We start from the raw sequence: 22,308 nt of genomic DNA, 5'->3' as shown, positions 1-22,308 counted from the left end.
GCCGATACTTAGTTCAAATTATCAATTGGGCTATAGATTCTTAATCGGGGCGGCTTAAATAACTTAATTAAATTTCAATTATCATCAAAATCGGACAACTTTGAAATTTCGACCGCGATGGCGACCATTTTGAAAATGGCGGTCGATACGTAACTCAAATTAACAGTTGAGCCGCAGATTATTAATCAGGACGGCTTAAAGAACCTAGTTTTCAATTTTTATCTAAATCGGAAATTTTTAATTTTTGACTTCGTTGATGGCCATTTTGAAAATGGCAGCCGAGACGCACGCAATTTTTTTTTCGGGATTTTGTTTCGACAGTTAAGCTTAATAATTATAACAAGTTTAGTCGAACTCTGACAAGCCGTTTTTTTTTTTTAAATATAAGAATTCAAAATTTCCGGTGTAAAAATGGTAACGTTCAGTCCGGCGGCCATTTTGAAAAAATGACGGCAACTGGACATTTCTTTTTAAGTTCTGCATCCTTCCAAGAATGTTCTAACTTCCTGAAAAGTTCCATCTCAATCGGATGAGGCACTTTTGAGAAAAAGGGCGGACATTTTCAGGAAGTTTTATGACAGGAGAATTAAAATATTTAAAATTCAGGTTTCCACGAAACGTGTAGAAGGCGCCTCCCGTTTCCCGATCTATTTTTTAGACGCAGATTGTCAAATGATTAGTATTACACGAAAGGGCCTAAAGAACCTAAAAATCAATTTTCTTCGAAATCAGACAAATTTGCCGGGATGTCGGACATTTTAAAAATGGAGGCTCAGCCGTAGCTTAAATTGTCAATCGTGCCGTAGATTAATAATCGGGATGACTAAAAGAACCTTAAATTCTCTATATACAAATGTATTCTCAAACAAGGCCCTTAAAATCATGTCCAAGTGAGGTGCTTCCTGTTTTACAGTTGGAAAATTTTACATCGACTGGCACTTCACTAAATTGAACTTGACCCCTACTTTTCCGACGTAGAATGGTCGGCACGGGTCTTCTCTACAACGCTATACCCCATGAATCCCTGGCACTGTTTTAAATAAGGCCCTTAAAATTGGGTCTAAGTGAGATGCCCCCTGTTTTACAGTTGGACAATTTTCCATCGACTTGCACTTCACTAAATTGAACTTGACCCCTCCTTTTTCCGACGTAGAATGGTGTGCACGGGTATCCTCTACAACGCTATACCCCATGACCCCCTGGCACTATTTCAAATAAGGCGCTTAAAATTGGGTCCAAGCCTAATGTTGTACATGTAAATTGTCAAAATTAAACTCATTTATGTAAATTCACCTTTCTGAATACAAATGACGGTCAACTTGTCTTTAGAGTAGCACAGTAAAATTCAATTCGCAAAGTAGCAGTGCGCCAGTTTGTGTGATATTCAGGTTCGTTGTCAGTTTACAGGGAACACCTAGATGAATGAACACAAAACTCACTGACATCTTGCATAGTTGAACTACAAACTACTAGTTTGTCTTTTTTTAGTTTTTTCAAGTCAGAATTCAATTTAGCAAACTCCAGATGATCTTTTTTACATGTACATGTACTTATCATAATACGGTTTGTAATCAGTTGATAAGCTATAACTTAAGTGCTACAAATAACACCATACCGTAGACTGACACCATTTCTTAGAAAACTGAATGATCAAATATCAGTTGCCTTTGACAAGGGTTTGCAAAAAAGAGGGGAAGAAGACGGGGTTACAGTAGTTTGGCATGTGCACATTACAAAAGTAGAATGCATTTTATTCTTCATGTCTGACATTTATAAGCCCCGTGTCAAAAAATAGAACAAACACGGGGACCCATCGTGAAAAAATGGCATGAAAAGCTGTTATTATGATGTATTTCCAACAAGATTGTTATGAGTACATGTAGCTATACGTGTAGTTGAGGATATAACATAAATAGAATTGGTATGTGCTACAATAAAGTGGTTGGATTAGGACAGAATTATACGTAATTTGTAATTCACTGGTATTTCTATGTGTCATTTCCCCTCATGACGGGGAATAAATTCACTGTAATATAATCCATGAAATCAGTATCTCATTCTACGGCACCTGTTGTGTAATACTTCAGAAGATTTCCCAGCTTTCCTATCACTGTCAGCTGGTGTCTCCTTCAGTAAGAATACAATGACGTCATTAAATATCACGCCTACCAAATATCACATATGTTCATTGAGCTTTTTTATCATTTAGGCCATACAATAATGCAGCGATCATGTATCCATTTTTTTTTTTAATTTTGAAGACATCTTTTTTTTCGATACAAATACGTGTAATAAAATAAATGAATATACATGGCAGTCTGAAATAAAATAGTTAAACAATACTACATCTATTGGTAAATCGCCTTCTTCTTGAAAAAAACCTTGTTTCTTTGCCTTTTCGGTATTTTAATTCCCTTTTCCAACATCTTTGAATTCATTTGAAACTGAAGAAAAAACTGTGTTCAGTGCCTTCAGTTCACTAATTTCCTACACGTACTATACATGAAACAAGTGTCGTAGCAAGCCTAGCGTTTCATTTACAACCGTATAACGTGTAAGGATATGTGACGTCGCCGGAATAAATTTTGACGTAAAAAAAGGTAAGTATTGCCACTTTAGGAGAGCATGACGGGTTAACGATTCCCGTTGCCAAGTGATTTTTATACATCTTTTGATAGCTATATGATAATTATATACTATTTTTTAAAGAAAATTCTAGGCACCGTTATTTCACAATACTAAGAAATAATTTAATACCTGCCGTTTTTTAACAATTTCCTACGTATCCTATGTGTATTTTCATCATTGTTCTATACTCGGCGTCACATAAATAACATACTGTTAAAATTTGAATAAAAATATTTTCTACGACTTTATTGACACCAACCATCGTTTAAATTGTCTTAAATGACTTGCTCATTCGTTTAGCCAAACAGCTTCTCAAAAACAAGTCGCTTATTAGCTTAAATCATGCGTAACAAATCCTTACGGGAAAATCCCATACTAATATCCGCCATGTTGGTTTTTACGGGACAATTTGTTTACAAACAGAAGTGCGTAAGTTCCCGTCGAACTCCGGTCACAATCGTCTGCTTGATCAACTTCTCGGTATTATACGTTGTTCGCGTAAAATAAATCCGAGATATCCGAAATAACGCCGAATTGCATTCTGGGTTCTTCGGTTTTTGGACAAACCATTTAAACGTAAACAACATCTCCTAGCAACCCGATCACTGTAAACATGGCCGACTTTTTACAATGTAAATATTGCCACCTAGAATTAAAATCTGACCGGAATTTAACGATTCAATGTTTAGGGAGAAGCCGTTTGGCTAAACGAATGAGCAAGTCATTTAAGACAATTTAAACGACGGTAGGTGTCAATAAAGTCGTAGAAAATATTTTTATTCAAATTTTAACAGTATGTTATTTATGTGACGCCGACTATAGTATATTTCAAATCTATGTACTTAGAAAACGAAATCCGATACGATGTCATTTTTTTTTCTGTTTTCTCTATTTCATTAAGAGACCATTTAGTTCTCCGACAGGTTGCAGAAAAAAAAACATTAATTATACATTTAATTGTAGAAAATTGAATTGCTATTTATTACAATCCTAGTTTCGGGAATTTGATACATCTCATCTACCTCAAAGAACTTGAGATAAAGGATACTACAGACACTATGAAGCCTCATATCTTGACCTACACTAAGAGATCGGTGGTAAAGGAAAACTATTGACCAAACTTTACGACAAACGTGATGACTTTTCATTCAGAATTGTCAACTTTCCTTTCTTCTGTGGCAACATCCCTTCAAAACCTGCGTATGGAGTTTTCATATTACAACTCGTACATTATGCCAGAGCTTGCCGTAACTACGCAGACTTTTTGTATCGCGCTAGACTTCTGCAGTGGCGTATCCAGGGGGCGGGGCCCCGGGCCCACTTATTATTAGAAAAAAAATGTTGAAAAATTGTGTGTTAAATCATGAAAAACACTCACTTCGTGATCCTCACCGGTGATCCTGTCAAGAAATTTTTTTTGGGGACCCGCCTTACCTAAAGCATCTGCCACTGCTTCTGATACAGGATTATATTGCTACAAGATTGAAGTCGTCACCACAGAAGTTTTATGATCGTCATTATGAACTCGTGTATCCATCTGCACCATAAAAACTGATTTGTTCAACGTGTCATAGTTTTCCTTTCTTCTTCCGTCTACCCCGGACTTGACTTTTTATAAGCAACTCGACGGATGTTTCTAGAAAAACAGAGGACATTTGCCCTACCGGAGCACCTGGCCCATGCTCCCAGTAATTAATGGAGTCCGAGTTGCTCATTTACTTTTGTTAATTTGTATGTATTATTTTAGTTACTTTACATATTCTTTGTTGTGTTTGTCTGTTTTCCATGTCTGGTCTTTATCCCTGGATTACATCCTTTTATTTCCACTAGAATCTTGGTTCCCTTGATTACTTTTCCTTTTATCTGTATGTGGCAACACCCCTTCAGCATCTGCGTATGGAGTTTTCATATCACAACTCATACGTTATGCCGGAGCTTGTCGTAGCTACGTAGAGACGTTTTGTATCGCGCTAGACTACCTACTATTAGGCTTTTAGAACAGGGTTATGTTGCTTCAAGATTGAAGTCATCACTACAGAAGTTTTATGGTCGTCGTGATCATCATGAACTCGTGGATCGTTACGGCGTATCCATCTGCACCATGAAAACTTATTTGTTCAACCTATCATAGTTTTTCTTTCCTCCTTTGTGTACCCTGGACTTGACTTTTTATGAGCAACTCGATGGGTGTTTCCAGAAAAGGAAATGACGCTTATCCTGACGGTGCACCTGGCCCATGCTCCCAGTAATTAACTGAGTCCGAGTTGCTCATTTACTTTTGTTTCTTTGTATGTATTATTTTGGTCATTTTATGTTCTTTGTTGTCACTGTGTTTTCCATGTCTACATGGTTTTCGTCCCTGGATTACCGCTAGAATCTTTGTTCCCTTGATTACTCTTCCATATAACTTGTGTGCTGTAATATATTTACTTAACACGTTAAGATGTACAAGTACTATCTTTGAAAAAAGATAGCCGACGCAGTAAAATTTGGTTCTTTTAACTTACAATTTTCTACATTTCGTTCAGAAAATAACACATGTACATGGCACACAATTTCAATTTTCGATACAGTTTTTCGAACGCCACTAAATTATCAGTATTTTGGCCAATCGGGAAACAAAATTGCAATCAGGTGACTTGCGTTTCCATGGAAGAGCGTCTTTAAGGTCAAAGGGTAAAATGCGAAACTATACAGATGGCGCCGGAACAATCTAATCATGATAACTACGCGGTCTTATATGTCAATATAATGTAAAATATCTGTTGAAGTACGCAAAATATTGTATTATCTGTAACTTGTACTTGACTCTGCTTTATCCAACAAATTAATTTGAATTTGAATTTGATAGTGATACGTGGCAGTTCCAGAGGTGTAATCCCTTTTAGGATTACCAGAGGTGGAGTGTCAAGTGTTGGCACCCCCCCCCCCCCATTTTTAAATTTGTCATTGTTATGTGTAAAATTGACAAAAACTGGGAAGTAATGTCCTAGCACCACCTTTTTTCTGAGAAACCTCGACTGGCACTCACCCTCTTCAAAGTGTCTGGATCCGGCCCTGTGATAGGTCAAATTTAGTTGTACTTTAATGTACTATGGTTACATGGTGGGAAATTTCCGTATTTAAGCAGTCAAAAAATGTTATCTGGTTGTATTGAATATAATTGAAGCAAAAAAACAAACAAACAAACAAATTGAGAAAACTCATTAACAGATTCCAACGCAGAATGCTACTTAAACGTTCCATCTTACTTATAGATAGTTCTGGGTAAAGAGATTAAGGTAATGAATACAAGTGCATTAGTTAATATTGCCATAATATCCAATAATCCAAATCGGTGTTTTTAGAGTTAATTTATTATAATGGTTTCATGAATACTTACGACGACTTTTAGGCTTTATGTCCCGAATAGGGATAAAAAATCCATTTCTTAATGAGCCCCTGTCATAGCACGACTGGCTGATCTACAAAGAGATACGCACCAATGCCCTCCTTATTAAGGGATTAGTCTATAAAAGTTTCATTAAGATTCATATAACTTTTAGTCTTTCAAAGCATAACATAAGTTAAGAAAAAATTAAAATATTTGGATGAAGAGAAAGGGTGAAAATTTTCAGGAATTCAAATTTCAAATAACTAGCCGGTTCACTAGGTCGGTACTCGTTGTAAGAGTTGTCGGCTATGGAAGTCAACATTTTTTAACGACAAATATAAAGTACGTCTGTCTGATAATCTGATTGAGGTCTGTTAATTTTTCATGGTAAATCTCTGGATATGTTTCAACTGGGATAATGCTATGATTTAAAGACTAAATTTGGTTCTATTTGCAGCAGTGGTAGAATAGTATTTAGCTGAATAATTGGATGAAACATATTTACTGATTTTAAAAGGGTGTTGAATGATAAAGAAGGAATTACATATGGACTTTATTTTGTGCAATGTTCAGAAATAGCAGGGAAGTTCTCGTGACGAACCACTGACATGCGAGGTATTTGATCCTGAAGGATAAAAAACCAAAAACAAAACAAAAGAAGTCCCTATAATTGATTGATTATGGTCTAACATCCTATGGCAGATATTTCAGGCCTTCAAGACAAGAACTATTGACCAATCGAACAGACCCTGCTTTGATATAGTACCACGAATTTTTAATGTGCTAGCTAACAGAAGAAACAGTCCATTATTCTGACTCCAACCCGACCAGTCGTTACTATAGATCTATATCCTTAAATACCGTGTGCTTGGTGCAATTACTGTAGTAACACAGATACCCAGCACTTTTAATGTGCTGTTCATCATGAATAATTTTTATGATAAATTTTTATCACATGAACTTCATGTGTCATAATTAAGTGTCATTCCATGTAAGAATTAGGTAGTGGGTGTAACATATCAATTTTATGGGCCTTTGCCAATTATTGTAATTGTGTTTGTGCCAATAAAGAATATTTAGTTATTATCATATTATAAAATTATTGTGCTATTAGCACTGGGGGTTTTTGATTGTTGTGAAAATTGTAGCATGAACAAAATTTAAAAGATTATATGAAGTATTATAATAAAACTATAATTATACATATGCATTTCCCATAAATTGATACTTATACTAAAATGGAACTAATTTCAGCTTAAGAAAGTAATTTCCTTGATCAATGTAAGATATTTCAAACTAGACACTTTTAATCAATTTGAATTTTTCCGCCAATTTTACTTGTTAAAATCACTGATCTTCACTACCTATTTATAAATCATAAAATAATGGTGATAGGGTGGACATTTGGATGATAATTGTATTGAATGGAACATGCTTAGCACATTTAATGCTTCTTGGCACATTGCTGCAAGAAGTTCATTCTCTAATTGCTACTTTATTACTAATCATCCCAAAAGGAGTCCCTCAAATCTTCAGTTCATTTGAAGACTAGATCTTAGTTTTGTTTGCACAAATTATAGAATATTATTGAGTTAAAGTGTAATTAAGGGAACCAAGGTTATAGCAGTAATCAAAAGAATGTAATCCAGGGATAAAGACCAGATATGGAAAACAGACCTACACAACAAAGAACATAAAGTAACTAAAATCATACATACAAAGTAATAAAAGCAAATGAGCAACTCGAATAATAATTGCCAGAAACATATTTACAGATTATAAAAGATAAATTGAATGATACAAAAAGTATTACATTTCAATTTGGATTATATTTTTTCTGTAGTGTTTAGAAACAGTAGGGTCATTCCAGGTGACAAGTATTTCAATAAATCAAAAACCTAAAAACCCTCCATATTTTAAGTTTTACTTGACTACATGCACCATCAGAATCAAGAAATAAAATGCTTTGCATGGCACAGCTTGATACAACCTCAGAGGTCAAACCCTGAACAGTTGGGGCAAGCATGGACACACTATTAATACTTGATACAGCTTTGAATTTAGGAATTTGACAGAGTGAAAAAATTTGACCAGAACCGATGTGGTCACTTTTTGGCCCTTATTCTTAACTGGTTCTAGTCAAAACCTGCAAAATCAATCCCAAACCTCTTGTGGGTATGTGGCACATTGTGGTACAATTTCAAGTCAATACCAATCTTTTTTTATAGTTTGGAACCTTCTTATGATATTTTATAAAGATCAACCAACTAATACTCAAATTATTGCACAAAAACCAAGTGTCTATGGACCACGACAACAGCACCATACCCTATATACGACTACAATTGTTTATGTTTATACAAAGAAGTAAATTGAGTTATGCTTTCATTGAAATGCACTGAAAATGAACATTTCAAGGGCAGATAATTCTGTCAAAGACCTCATTTTCATAACATTCTATAGAAATCCAGTTATGCAAATATCAAATAATTGTCTTTTCAAATAGAGAAAACATTTTTGAGTGAAATCACATTGTCAGATCAATGGAGCTTTGAAATGTATGTTCTTGATCCTGCTTTTTCCCATTTTGCTTGATTCTAACAAAAACTTATACGTAGATGTTTATCAAGGTCATGTTGATCAATTGCTGTAATGTGAAGTGATTTATACTCCTTTACAAAGCCTTACAGGATTAGTTTTTAGCACTGTGAACTTGCAATAATTTTAGGAAGGTTTGGAAAAAAGTAAAATGTCAGGACTTTTTGTGGTTATATAAAAATGTGACATCCAGTGTCTGTGGATAAGGATGAACAATAGCACCTCACCATTCTATGACCACAGAAAGGGGGATTTACGATGTTATCTATTTTTTTTATAGGTCGTAGGTCATTTTCTGCATTCCCATTATTACTGAACAGATTGTGTCTATACTTGTTAACATGGAGCCCGGTTAATATTTTCATTCCACAAGTTTCTCTCAAATAAACCCCGGGTCATCAGTAATGTCATCTCTCTTTTGATTGCCTGAGCAAATAAGATGTTATTTCATTTACTTATATTTAAATTTAAAGAAAAATATGTAAAACATTTTCTTTTTCAAATTACTTAGATCATCTTTCGATATATAAATGCACAATTATAAAGTTAATCATGATAATCTCATCTTTGTTTTTATTTTATTTCATAAGCAGCAATTTACTCATATATTGTGCATATCCATCGCTGGTGACCTGAGTTTATATTTTAGCAATCCTAGGGTCGCTTATGATATTGACCAGGGAACCAGATTACTATACTTGTCTCTATTGAACTGCATTTTCTCCAGAAGTGTGAAATTTTTTTTCTTGTGTTATATTTATATCTCATTCCACAACTGCTTGAAAATTTGTATGAGTACATTTGTATATGTACCTCTGCACCAACAATCAAAATCCTTGTATATCTTTCATAGAAATCTACACAACTTTAAAAAAATATATATTTATTTTTAATTTAAACAACTTTTTAACAATTAACATGATCAGGTATACACATTTACCCCAAAACCTCACATGAAGAAAAAAAATATATACAGAGATTCTCACTCCTTTTGTCAACATGAATAAATTACTTAATTACAAACCTTTCTTATACAAACATTTTCCTTGTGAACTATCTAGTCCTGTTGAAAGTGGTCAGTGGCATGGTCAGGATGAACTACAAATTTAGTTAGTCTTTAAACCAAATTAAATTTGAAAACTAAACTGTGAAAGTATAAGTTTGAAAAATTTCGACTGGAAGTTTGGAATGAATTTCCGTCAAGCTTGTTAATGAATTGTTTAGGGAATTCTAAACCATGTATTTCAACAAAACTAGAGCATTACATGTAATGCTACTTAAATCATAAAACACTCTTTCACACATCATTTGTACAACCCCATGTCTGGTCAGTCATTGGGCCCCTCTTTTGCCCTCCCCAAAAATGTGTATAGGTAATAAGCATAAACGGCATAATATGATTAACATATCTAAAACAAATTTATTTATCATATTTTCATGTCAAAAGATTCATACATTTACAAAATACACTGAGCACACAACCTGCTGCTAAGTTTCATTTGACCAATCACATCAGTACAAGGATAAAATAAAATACCAGCTGATACAAAACAGCGAGTTGCACCACATACAGGCTTAGGTAAATTTTGAAACTTCCATTTGTATACTAATAGAAGAAATTTCACTTCATAATATTATATTTTCTTTTGAATGCATAGTGCTACACTAAATGTACAATGTATCTAAAGAATTGCTCTGTATTTTTCATTTAAACTCAGTGAAGTTTTATATACAATGTATTTATATTGTATAAACCCCAAATCATGCCATTGGCACATAAAAAAAATCTAAATATACTCAAATGAAATTTGGAAATAGCAAAATCTACCAGGCCCATTTAGTGTACATGTATGTCAAATCCATTTAAATACTTCACATTCATACAAGTTAATAACAAAACAAAGTACATTTTATACCTTGAAATTCCATGTATTAAACATTTCAACAACCTTTAGGTCACAAATACATGTACTTTTACTAACATATATATATATATATACATAAACAAATACAATCTGAATTGAAATAAAAACAGGAAGTCACCACCACTTTGTGTTTGGTGACTCAAATATCAATTTTCTCAATGTTTTGCAAAGGATTTAGGTCACAAATACATGTATTTTTACTAACATATATATATACATAAACAAATACAATCTGAATTGAAATAAAAACAATAAGTCACCACCACTTTGTGTTTGGTGACTCAAATATCAATTTTCTCAATGTTTTGCAAAAGATTTTAGACCATCCAAAAGTACTAACTTGGTCCTCCCCACCAGAAGTAGTATCCTCTCCTATCAAAGGGAGATTACTCAAAGCTTCCTCTGTTATTATTGACTAAAGAGTAGTATGGCATGTTTTCAGCATGAAGAAAGGTGAACAATGATGATACACTATCACATAGTTGCCACATAGTTGATTTAACCATTCTGTGGTCAGTGACTTACATGTACAATGTTTCACTAATGATTTCAGGCCATCCAAAAGTAAAACCTTGGTCATCCGCACCAGTTAGGAAAAACCACTGCTAGTAAATCACAAAGAAATAATTACTCGGTGTTCTCCATCCCACATTATACCTGGCTGTTTACACCATCTACATGTATAATAATAAAACAACTACCTTTAATTTGGAAAAAATTGTCAGTTTTACTAAAACTTTAAAGAAAACCATGACAAAATGCATATTTTATCCAGTATGTCGCACAAAAATATGCAAAATATCACTTTTTGTAAGGCAACTACGTAGAAAATTTCTTTTGTACCTACAGTAGATTGTCAAAATGTAATGACGACAAAATTAAATTTCATTATTGTTCAATATCAAAAACATGATAGGTATAGTTGTAATCACACATCAAGATTTTTAACAAGTTGCATAGTTCTTTTTCTGACAACCAAAAAAAAAAGGAAGAAAAATACAGACAAACTTGAACACCCAAAAAAAAAAGTCAGAAGAATTTTGTCTGATTTGGAATGGCCATGTGTACAAAGAGACAATTCAACATTTTAAAATACACACTAAAACACATGAATAATGAAACCTGTCTAAACTGGAACTTGAATAATCTGTAAACCTGTCCAAACCAGATTCCTTCAGCTATAACTCCATTCTCTTCATATCAGTTTAAATATTACAAACTGAGAACTTTCCTCAACCAGACAAATCCTTACATTCAGTTTAGGCAGGTTTTACATGTATATGTATATTGCCAAATACAACTATGACTAACAAGTTGTGGCTAAAAACTTCATAGATTTTTTTTTTCTTTATTAAATTTTAAGATAAAACCAAAACATTTTTAAAATAATAAAATCTAGAAGGCACGTTATCTACCGGTACACGCTATTGTATGCCAATCTAATTAAGAACCTGATCTTGCATCGTTACCTGTTTTCTGTTGTTTTGAGACATAACAGGAAACCAGAAGCTAGGTGAGACCAACTTTTAATTAGATTGATTGTATGCATATTGAATTTTATACATTGTATATGCATTTGGTAGAATGTCTTAAATTCAAAAATCAGATTACTGGTACTTCCTTGATTTTATGCAGACATGATTTGAACAAGCCAACTACAATGTAAGTACATTTTTGTAGCAGAGATTGACAAAATCAGGAAGAAATATAAATTGTACAATCTGTAAAACATCAGTATTATAGATGTGCCCAATCAGATTACTCAATTTTAACACACTTTCAATTGAACAAAGCTTTCAGTTCAACAAATGAATGAGCTACACAATGTAATTATAGTCACACACATATAACTGTTAATGAATGACATATATCTATTTGATCATTGGTTGGTTCCATTCATCAAGAGGTACAATTACTTCAATTGCATGTTTCCAGCCTGAGCAGCTCACTTCAACAATAATACATTGGTCATACTGATTTTTTACAAACTGTACTATGAAAAAATAAGTGTAACAGTAAAAAGCAGAATTTGTCTATGAAGTTGAAGAGCTTCAGTGATTATCCATAAATACTAAAAATTCAAAATTCATTTAAAGTAAATGTTTTTATTTCTGTGATTTCATCAATCTGAACAAAAATGTGATTTTATTTTTTGGAAAAAAAATGCACTAAAGCAATAAATGTTAAAAAGTTCCTGAAATTCAAGTTTTTACTATTGTGATTTTAACTCATTCATATGTTAAACGACGACAAAGTGGCTAATTAACATTGCTTCCTGACAAGCTTCCTTTAAAGTTTCCCAGTATTATAAATATTCTTTGAACAATGAGAATTCTACAATAAATTGGGCAAACAATTTGTTTTTTTGTTTTTTTTTACATAAATGGGCAACCCATTTAGTTATTTGAGGGGAAATATGGTATTTACCTTGATTTTTCTTTACCTTTAAAACATTTTTTTCGTGGCAAAGCAAGACTACTTATTTTCTTAAGCTCCAAACCTTCATCAATTCCCTGAAATTTTGAATCAAAAGGGTTTTTTTTCTCCCTCTAAATTATCGCGTAATTATTCATTTTCAGAATTTCAGAATTCAGATATTAATTTTTTCAAAAAAACTGATAGAAACCCCACCCCCCAAACAAATGAAGTTAATGGTCCACCCTAATAATTTTTTTATCATTCAAGACGGTCAATAATCAGTGTTCTAGGATTTTTCAGAAATTGAGGTTTCCTCAGGAAAAATCCATATAAAATCAACTTTCCCACAGTCAATGACTGCTTTCCTAACAAATCAAATCCTTACAGCATATGAAGTTTTCAACTTGCCACAAGAAAGTGTAACTAAGTACCTAACTTTCCCTGACCCAAATTTCACTTGCCCCAGGTAATGGGAAATAGGAATCCTAGAACACTGAATAATGTGTATATTTTTGCATCAAAACTTACTGTTAGTTAAATAAATGTACAAATACAATGTGCATACTATGTACACATATACAGAACATTTTTATATTGTCTGTACACATAAATGAGGTACATAAATATCATACATGGTATCAAAGTGAAAACTGTACAAAGAACACAATGCATGTATTAAATGAATTTTCAAATTGCAGTACACACAGTATCCATGTGAAATCTACTGACCGCAACTTATTTTTTTGTTTATTCGAAAAACATTCATCTCTTTGTTTTTGTTTTTTTTTTATTATTTTAAATAAAATTCAGAATGACGATGGAGAAAACATGTTCAATTCTTTTTTCTTCTGTTTAACTTTAGTTTTTGTAGTCCACTGAAGGGCACCAGACCCAACTGATTTTTGTACTTTATTAGTTATCTCCCCTTTTCCATCTTCCTTTGGGAGTTGAATTGTTTTCATAACATTCAAAAATGGAATTGTGCTCCAAGGAATTTTCTTGTTTTGATCCATAGTGTCTCCTTTACCAGGCTGATTACAACCCGAGGCTGCAGTCGCACCAATTTGCGGTGGGAGATGAATTGAAAATTTTTCTTTGATGTCTAAACTGCTACTGCTGGATCCTTCTGATCCCATAGATTGGCCCCCTTTTTTACCTTTTGACGAAAATATATCATCAAAACTGACAGGCATTTTGATTTTTTAAAATTATATAAAATGTATTTTTGAAGGTTTCCTTCAAATGTTAACCTGCTTTAAAGCTTTTTTATTAAACCTTTAGATTGCTTTAAAAATTCTCTTCAGTCATATAATTCCAATTTCAATTTTCTGAGATTCAGTGAAAGCAATGTCTCTTTCAAAAATAGTTCTTTCTGCCGAAGTCACTAGAGAACTAGGCTGAATTGTGTCATACAATAAATACATTTTCTGCATATCTGTAATATTGGTGAGTTTCTGAAAGTTAAGAATTTAAGAAGTCTCCAACAATAAACTTCCACTTCTTTCTCCTTGTTAGTCTGCTTTGCTAATGTTTTTTTCGTAACTATCTGAAGAAAAAAAAATTGATTAATCAGCAGATGTGACCATTAGTAGTTTACAGCACGGACAACAGTTCCATGATTGTACTTTATTCAGTTCTTCTACATGTACAGCTGTACATTATTATGTTACAATGTATCAGCCATTCTGTCCTAAATTTTGGACACATTAAATTCAGTTATTTTATCCCTACTTCTACACCAGAAAACGCAATGCTTTCAAGATTGTACATAGATATACATGTACATAAGATTACTATTCACTCAAACAGAATACAGGATGTCAAACTTGCGATACATTGTAGCTAACCTAGTTATCGGACATCAGTTAACATTTACGCAGTTATTTAAATATATTTCCATACCCGTCCTAATCTCCAATTTGATGAAAGAATCTTTTAGCTAAAAGTATTACATGTAGGTCTGAGAAAATAATGAAAGTCACGTAAGAGAAATACTCACAACGAAGACTTGGCGTTTATTTCTATGCTTGGTGATAGATTGGCGACGTCTCAACTGAAATTACCAATAGAATGTACTGCAAGAGCCTATACAAAATTCTAATGCCAAAAACAGGAAACCAGAAAAGCAAACGATGCAATTTTACTTTGTAACGTTCTAAGAGGCAGATTGGGATAAGTCGTCCCTTTTATTCCACTTGCTCAAAAATAAGAGGGACAGGATGGTCGTGCGCCCATAGAATTAACAAAGACTTTAACAGGAACATATAATTCGTATAACATGTCCCTGACTGAAAACATTGTGTCGAACGAGCAAAATAATCGGGAGAAGCAACACATAATAAATCAGTGGCGGATCCAGAGATTAGGAAAGAGGAGCAAAAAAAATTCTTGACAGGATCACCGGTGAGGATCACCAAGTGAGTGTTTTTCATCATTATGCACACACAATTTTTCAACAATTTTTTTTTCTAAGGGGGGGGGGTCCCCCTGGATCCGCCACTAAATATTACGTATTGCTTTTCCCCATTGACGATATAAAAAATTAGCTATTTCTTTTGAGATATTATAAGTTGTCGTTGTGAACCACCGGGGCTTGAGTTCTCAAGTAAGATAGAAAAAAAATCGCACCTAAAAATGTATAAAATGCTGTTCAAATGTTTTTTTTCCAATTTGCATTCCTTGATCATACATATAATGTAAAAAATCGTAAAATCCGCATTTCATGATGGTACAATTGGCGATTTTATGCATCCAACTCACGAATTAGCCCTACTCAGCTTGAATGATAGTTGAAGACATTTTTGGTGCATGTAAAACTGAATACAGTTAAATCTGTCTCAACTGACCTTCCCATGAATAAAAAAATCACTACACTCTAGTTCATGTACATGTGGAGGCTACACTAAGACGGGGCTGACTGTTTTTATTATTTTTTTTTATCTTGGTTTGTTTTGTATTGTGATGTTTTACATATATATGTTCAGGGGAGGATAAAAAGTATTATTTATGACTGGAATTTAGATCAAGGTATGTGTCAGTCGGGAGCCCTTCTTTGGTCATACAGCTCTTATCGAATTTGAATCTTGGTAAAATGCACTGTCGAGCACATGGACTGGCGCAGTAATAAAAATGACATTCATATCTGAAACACAATCGGATTGTGCCATGCAGCTAGTAGTTGAAACAAAGAGCCAAGGAGCTAAATATTAAATTATTAGATATGCAAACAATAATAATAATTAAGAGGCTCTCAGGGTCCTAAATTGCTCACTTGATTAATTTTTTGCTTTCAATGGCAATAAATATAACAAAGGGTTTATCCAATAATTTTGATTCAAGATGACTTTGGTAAGACTTATCATAAGGATCTTTTCAGCAACTGAAAGTTTCTTTCAAGATGTTTGCCGAAAACTGTAAAAAAAAAATACAACATCATTTCTCACCTTTCAAGGACAATAAATATTACAAGGAGTCGTCTAGCTAACAACTTTGATCCATTTTAGACTTTTGTAGGCCTTATGATAAGGACCGGTTCAGCAATTGAAAGAATTTGGCTAAACATAACGGTTTTAGAGATATATGTGAAAAACTTGACTGACTTCTTTATTCTATTTTTAGTAGCAGCGGCGATTCATCAGATAAAAATCCATACATTAGTTCTATGAAAAATACCCTACAGAACATTCATACCAAATTTGGTTCTAATTGGTCTTAAATTAAAGATTTTTGAAAGAAATAACATTTGAAATAGCAAAAAAGAAAAAGAAGTCGAAAATGGCATTAACTTAAACATGGCTGAACTGGTTAAAACGAAAATTTGGCTACAGATAGAGGTCTCATCATGCTGAACACTTTTATCCATGTCAAAATTTGGCTAAACCTAACGATTTTGGAGATATATGCGAAAAAAATTCTGTTTGAAACTTTCTAATTTTTTTTTTGTAACGACGGCCATGCTTTTCAAGGAGTCAAAAATCACAACGTCAGTTCTATGCAGGATACCCCAAGTAACATTCATACCTAGTTTGGTTTTAATTGGTTAGGTAGTGTCAGAGGAGAACATGAGAGGAGAATAGCACTGAAAAAATATTAACGACGACGGACGCCAAGTGATGGCAATGGCTTGAATAAAAAACGAAATCACATCTTAAACTACCACCATCATACTGTATTCAGGTGACCTTACATTGCTATATATTGAATATTAGTATTATGTAGTCCCTGTCGCGATCGATGTTATACTTTATAGTAAATTAAAACGTAATTTAGTGGGGGGTATGTTCATTATGGCGTGAAAAGACTTAATACTCATAAAAAATAAATACTTGTTCATAAAAATGATATATGTATATTAGAGAAATTTCTTCAAATGCACTTTTATATATCAGCAAAGACCTATAATTAATTTTTATATTAAAAATTATATTAATAAATTATATTAATTATAGGGGTCTGGTATTAGAGCAATTTCTGCAAATGCACTTAAGTCTCCTGCCTTGACACATGTGTACGTACGTAAGCATGAGATAGAGTCGATTTTCCATTGAAATGTCGGAAACAGGAGACTTAATAACACCTATGCATCAATATCTCCGATCTCCATCACGTCTCTGTATTCCTCGTCGTCATTTTCATCTGTCGTCGCTGTTTTTTTTTGTTTTGTTTTGTTTTGTTTTGTTTTGTTTTGTTTTGTTTTGTTTTTTGGTTTGGTTTGGTTTGGTTTGGTTTTTTATTTTTTTATTTTTTTTGTTTTTTGTTTTTTTTTGTGTGTGTGTTTTTTTTAGTATAATATTATAATTTGTCCTAAAATATCTTCGCCAAGAACCTACCCTTTGGTTAGAACTTGTAACTATAACTTCACACAAAAAAGTAATCCCCTCTTTTGTGATTTTCTTCATAAAAAAATATCATTTTTATCTTTTCTACATTTAAAACTGATAACCCTTAAACAAGTGAAAAAGGTCCCCCCTCAGAATTGAGGAACCGCCCTCTGCTGGTAAAAATGATAAGTCTCTATTTAAATAAACCCGAATTGTTGATTTGTAGGGGAATGTTGAAAATATATTCTGAGTGGTCCACATTTGATACAGAAAAATCCATGTTCGGATGAAATTATATCGGTTGCAATTAAGGGACGAAAAGACAAAGAGACGAATGGAAATCATTTTAACAATGATATGAGCGGTTTTGAATAATTTTATCTTATCTTCCATGCGTTTACTTTCAATGTAATTTTAAACGTTATTTCTAGGTAAAACTTGACATTGAACTTCCAACTTGCAAACAGGAATGTGCAACCTAGGATACCAAGATGGCGGATCCACCAAGTGGGTGTAGAATTGCGAGGTAAAAGTGTGATTTCTCTTAACTACATGCATATATCAGGCTCGTTTTGGAAAAAAAAATTTATATGTGCTCACAAATTTTGACTATTTATTTTTTATGGCTGTACAATAGAGTATATTACCGAAATCAACAGTTGAAATTTTGGTTTAAATGGGGAGTAACGGAGAGCGCCAACGACAAATTTTGTCGGAAAATAAATTTCGGAATAACTTTGAATATCTTTGTATAATTTTACTTTCGTGGCAATATCTATGGATTCTTAACTGTATAGAAATGTGTTACTACTAAATTTGGTCGTTTTAAAACCATCAGTGAAGATCATTATATTTTGTGTTTGTTTACAAATTGCCATCCTTTGTTTATGTGGCAATTAATGCCTTTAGCTCAGACAGAGTTGTCGTAGTGGTCATAAATGAATTACTTTGAACAATTAATGTAAAAATCATGACATTATAATTATATTATTTACATTTAGATGGATAATATATATTTTTGCTTTTTAATGAAATGTTTTAAGTGTCAAATTATACAGTACTACTAATCATTTTGCATACCAAAATATTGCATAATACCATTTGATGTGTTCACATTGAATTTAAAGGTATTGTTAATAAATCCAACTGGTTGAACAACAAAATTACACAATGAATTTCTGTAATAATGAACAATCACTTGGACTGATATTAGTAATGCCAATTGATGTTATTTGTGTGTCAGGTCATTAAATCATTTTTCTTAAATTAAATGTCTAATCTGAATATTTATTGATTAAACATATTTTCTGTGTTTCAGGTCATATGTAGAGGAAGAAAAATTTTGGAGTAAATTCGCCATACTGTGGACGTATTTGTGATCAAGTTTTAGATCTGAATAAATATAGAAGTTAAACACATTTTTATGAATGAATTTTAGCCCGGTCAATGACTATATTAGACATGACAGACCCTGTGAGATGAATCTTTATGTTATCATGAAACTTATTTTAAAGCAAACCTAAAAAATACTCAGTCTTTTTAAAAACTACAAGAGCTTATTTTAAAAGGAAAATAAAAAGGCCGACTTTATGTTTTATTTTTTAAATCTTCAGGTCTTGAAGTACTTTTAGGAAAACCATTCGTTGTAAAATCCTTCAGACATATATATATAAGTTTAATTAGGTGTTTTCTGCAATAGTGTTTGCCCCGGAACTCAGGAGTAAATTACACTTTCCAAGGCATTGCATAACATGAACATGCTATTGTCTCATGAAATTGTATGAATCAACTTCGATTAATGTCAATTCCTTTAGTTTACGCATATAAACATCAAATTTTTAATTCAATACCGGACTGTAACAACTGAAAGAACGAAACCACTTCACAAAGTAAATGAAGAAGAAAATCAAATATTTCAACAACCATGCATGAAAAATAGGAATATTGACAGCCATCTTTTAGAAACATTTGACATATGTATTGATTAAAATCTTAATTCAGGTAAAGAAGCATGAAATCTATATTTATAACGAGTCTCTGTCACGGGCTGTTAGAACATCAAATTTTGTCTATACTACCCCGTCAGATACTAATGATAAAGTACTTAAATCAAAGTAAAGTAAAACGGTCCGTTTCAGAAATGGTATAACTAAATACCAAAAAAATCTTCCACACCTTTGGTAATGGGTTTCTCTCCCCTATACTATAGTACCCCTGTTGCAAAATGTCGCCGGTGCAAGTAAACGACGAAATCCAAAGTATTTCGTGTTACAACATACGTCCCTTATTTTTCCATGGTTATATTGGTCCGTTTGCTATTCTGTATTTGATATGGTTCTACTCATGGGTGTTTGTTTACGGCACAGAAGACTATTATGAAGCTGGCCTTATTGTCCTGGCAATTATTGGCCTTCTGCAGATTTTAGTCTCCCTATTCTGCGTTTGGTCAGTTGATATAAGATGCAGATTGACATGTGCAAAGGTGAGATATAAGTTATGGGTGTGACTAAATCAATTATCGGGGTACAAATATTGTAACTGATGTTGGCATCGCAAGCATATGGACCATATTGAATCTTTCTTAGATCAGAGTATGCGAAATTTGTTTGTCCTGCAGGTCCTGACCATTAGAAAACAGGGTTGTCCAATGTTTTTATCATGAGCGACAGTCCAAGGACTGCCGGTGAAAAATGGCTGTCATAGTGCGTTGTTGGTTTGATTATTTGTTTGGTTATTAGATGTTGACTGGTTTGCGTAATTCCATTTCCAATTTAACATGGGTACCAGATAGTTTACATCGTGCTATTAATGACTAAATGTGGCCTATTCACTTTATCATTGCCGTTCCTGACATACGGACAAGCAATTGTCATATGTTCAGACTAATATTACAACGCCTGTAAAAGATGATGATTATCATGGGGAAATGGCTGCAAACTATTTTGTTGTAATTTTAACGTTGGATCATAAAAACAGAAAAAAATCAAGAGGAATGAATTAGCAGCAAATGGGGAAATGGACAATGGTGATGAGTTTGACTTTGAGCAGACTGAAGCAGAAAACTTTTGCATGGATTGAAAAATATGCTGTTGAAGAATAATTATGATAAATAAAATTATTGATATTCAGATAATTATATTGATACAAACTTAAGTTACTAAACTAATCACATGCAAAATGGGAAATAAATAAATCCTGTATAAATAGCCATTTCTGAAAACAGATTGAGAAAAAAGCTCCACATCCAAGTCAATACACCAAAAGGAAAAGCAACTTGGCATACCATGAAGTCGTTAAAGAATTTTAATTTGCTAACAATAAATTTACGTAAATGAGTGGGACTGGCTAAATATCTGTGGGTCTGACTGGACAATCTAACCAGTCGTTAACAATTATACAAAACTCTCGTCCACTGAAACTACTTGACCAATTGAAACCAAACATGGTATGAATGTGCCTTGGGGTATCCTGCATAGAATTGATGTGAGGAATTTTTGATTCGTGAAAAAACATGGCTGTCGTTACTTAAAAGTATAACATAGGGGTCAGACAGTAGTTTTTCACATGTATCTCTGTTAGGTTTAGCTACATTTGGACACGGGTAAAAGTGTTCAGCATGATGAAATCTATCTCTGGTCAATTTTTCATTTTAATACATTAAGCCATGTTGAAGTTATTGCCCTTTTTCAACGATTTTTGCCATTTTTAGCTCACCTGGCCAAAGGCCATGTGATCTATTGCCATCACTTGGCGTCCGTAGTCGTCGTTAACAATTTTTCAAAACTCTTCTCCTCGGAAACAACTTGACTTATTGGATCCAAACTTGGCATGAATGTTCTTTGGGGTATCCTACATAGAACTGATGTGGGGAATTTGATCCGTCGAAAATCATGGCCTCTGTAACTAAAATAGAGCATACGGGTCCGACAGTAGTTTTTCACATATATCTCCATAAATGTTGGGTTTAGCCAAATTCTGACGGGTTAAAAGTGTTCAGCATGATGAGATCTATATGTGGTCAAATTTTCATCATAATCTATTAGGCAGTGTTGGAGTTATTGCCCTTTTTCAACATTTTTTGTTATTTTTTATGTTATTTCTTTCAAAAAATCTTCTCCTCTGACACTACTTGACCAATTGGAACCAAACTTGGTATGAATGTTCCTTGGGATATCCTGCATAGAACTGATATGGGGATTTTTGATCCTTCAAAAAACATGGCAGCCGTTACTAAAAATAGAACATAGGGGTCAGACAGTAGTTTTTCGCATATATCTCCAAAACCATTAAGTTTAGCAAAATTCTTTCAGTAGCTGAAATGATCCATATTATTAGGACTACAAAAGTCTTCAGGGATAAAAGTTGTCAGATGACTCTTTGTAAGAGTTTTTGCCCATGAAATGGGAAAATGACTCCTTTTTTTAAACTGTTTTCAGTCAATATTTTGAAAACTATGATAGATTAAAAGAAACTTTCAAACTGTGAAGTCAGCCTCATATCTTGACCTACACTTAGAAATCGAAGGTAAAGGAAAACTATTGACCAA

General features: G+C 33.3%; 1 protein-coding gene and 1 long non-coding RNA gene across 3 annotated transcripts in view; one reads left to right on the top strand and one right to left on the bottom strand.

Annotated features, from left to right (window-relative positions):
* Positions 1 to 12,880: 12,880 nt before the first annotated feature.
* LOC148612121 (uncharacterized) lies at positions 12,881 to 15,063 on the bottom strand. The gene is made up of 2 exons (XR_015924313.1): positions 14,942 to 15,063; positions 12,881 to 14,488 (listed from the first exon to the last, which is right to left on the bottom strand). It is a non-coding gene; the product is annotated as an uncharacterized LOC148612121 (long non-coding RNA).
* Positions 15,064 to 15,221: 158 nt separating this feature from the next.
* Positions 15,222 to 22,308, top strand: part of LOC148612120 (endoplasmic reticulum transmembrane helix translocase-like) — a 43,437-nt gene continuing 36,350 nt past the window's right edge. The window contains exons 1-3 of one of the 2 annotated variants that reach the window (XM_088593250.1): positions 15,222 to 15,359; positions 18,194 to 18,288; positions 19,081 to 19,109. Coding sequence is in view for 1 of the 2 variants with exons in the window: in XM_088593249.1 (XP_088449375.1) it covers positions 19,987 to 20,244 (258 nt within the window). In the remaining variant the exon portion in view is untranslated. Of the gene's footprint in view, positions 15,360 to 18,193; positions 18,289 to 19,080; positions 19,110 to 19,878; positions 20,245 to 22,308 lie in introns of those variants that run through there. The other variant, XM_088593249.1, reaches the window with a different exon arrangement.

Source organism: Perna viridis, chromosome 7 (genome assembly GCF_037379345.1).
Source record: "Perna viridis isolate PV_CMFRI_1.1 ecotype Kerala chromosome 7, ASM3737934v1, whole genome shotgun sequence".
Lineage (NCBI taxonomy): Eukaryota > Metazoa > Mollusca > Bivalvia > Mytilida > Mytilidae > Perna > Perna viridis.
This window is presented reverse-complemented; position numbering and strand designations above follow the sequence as displayed.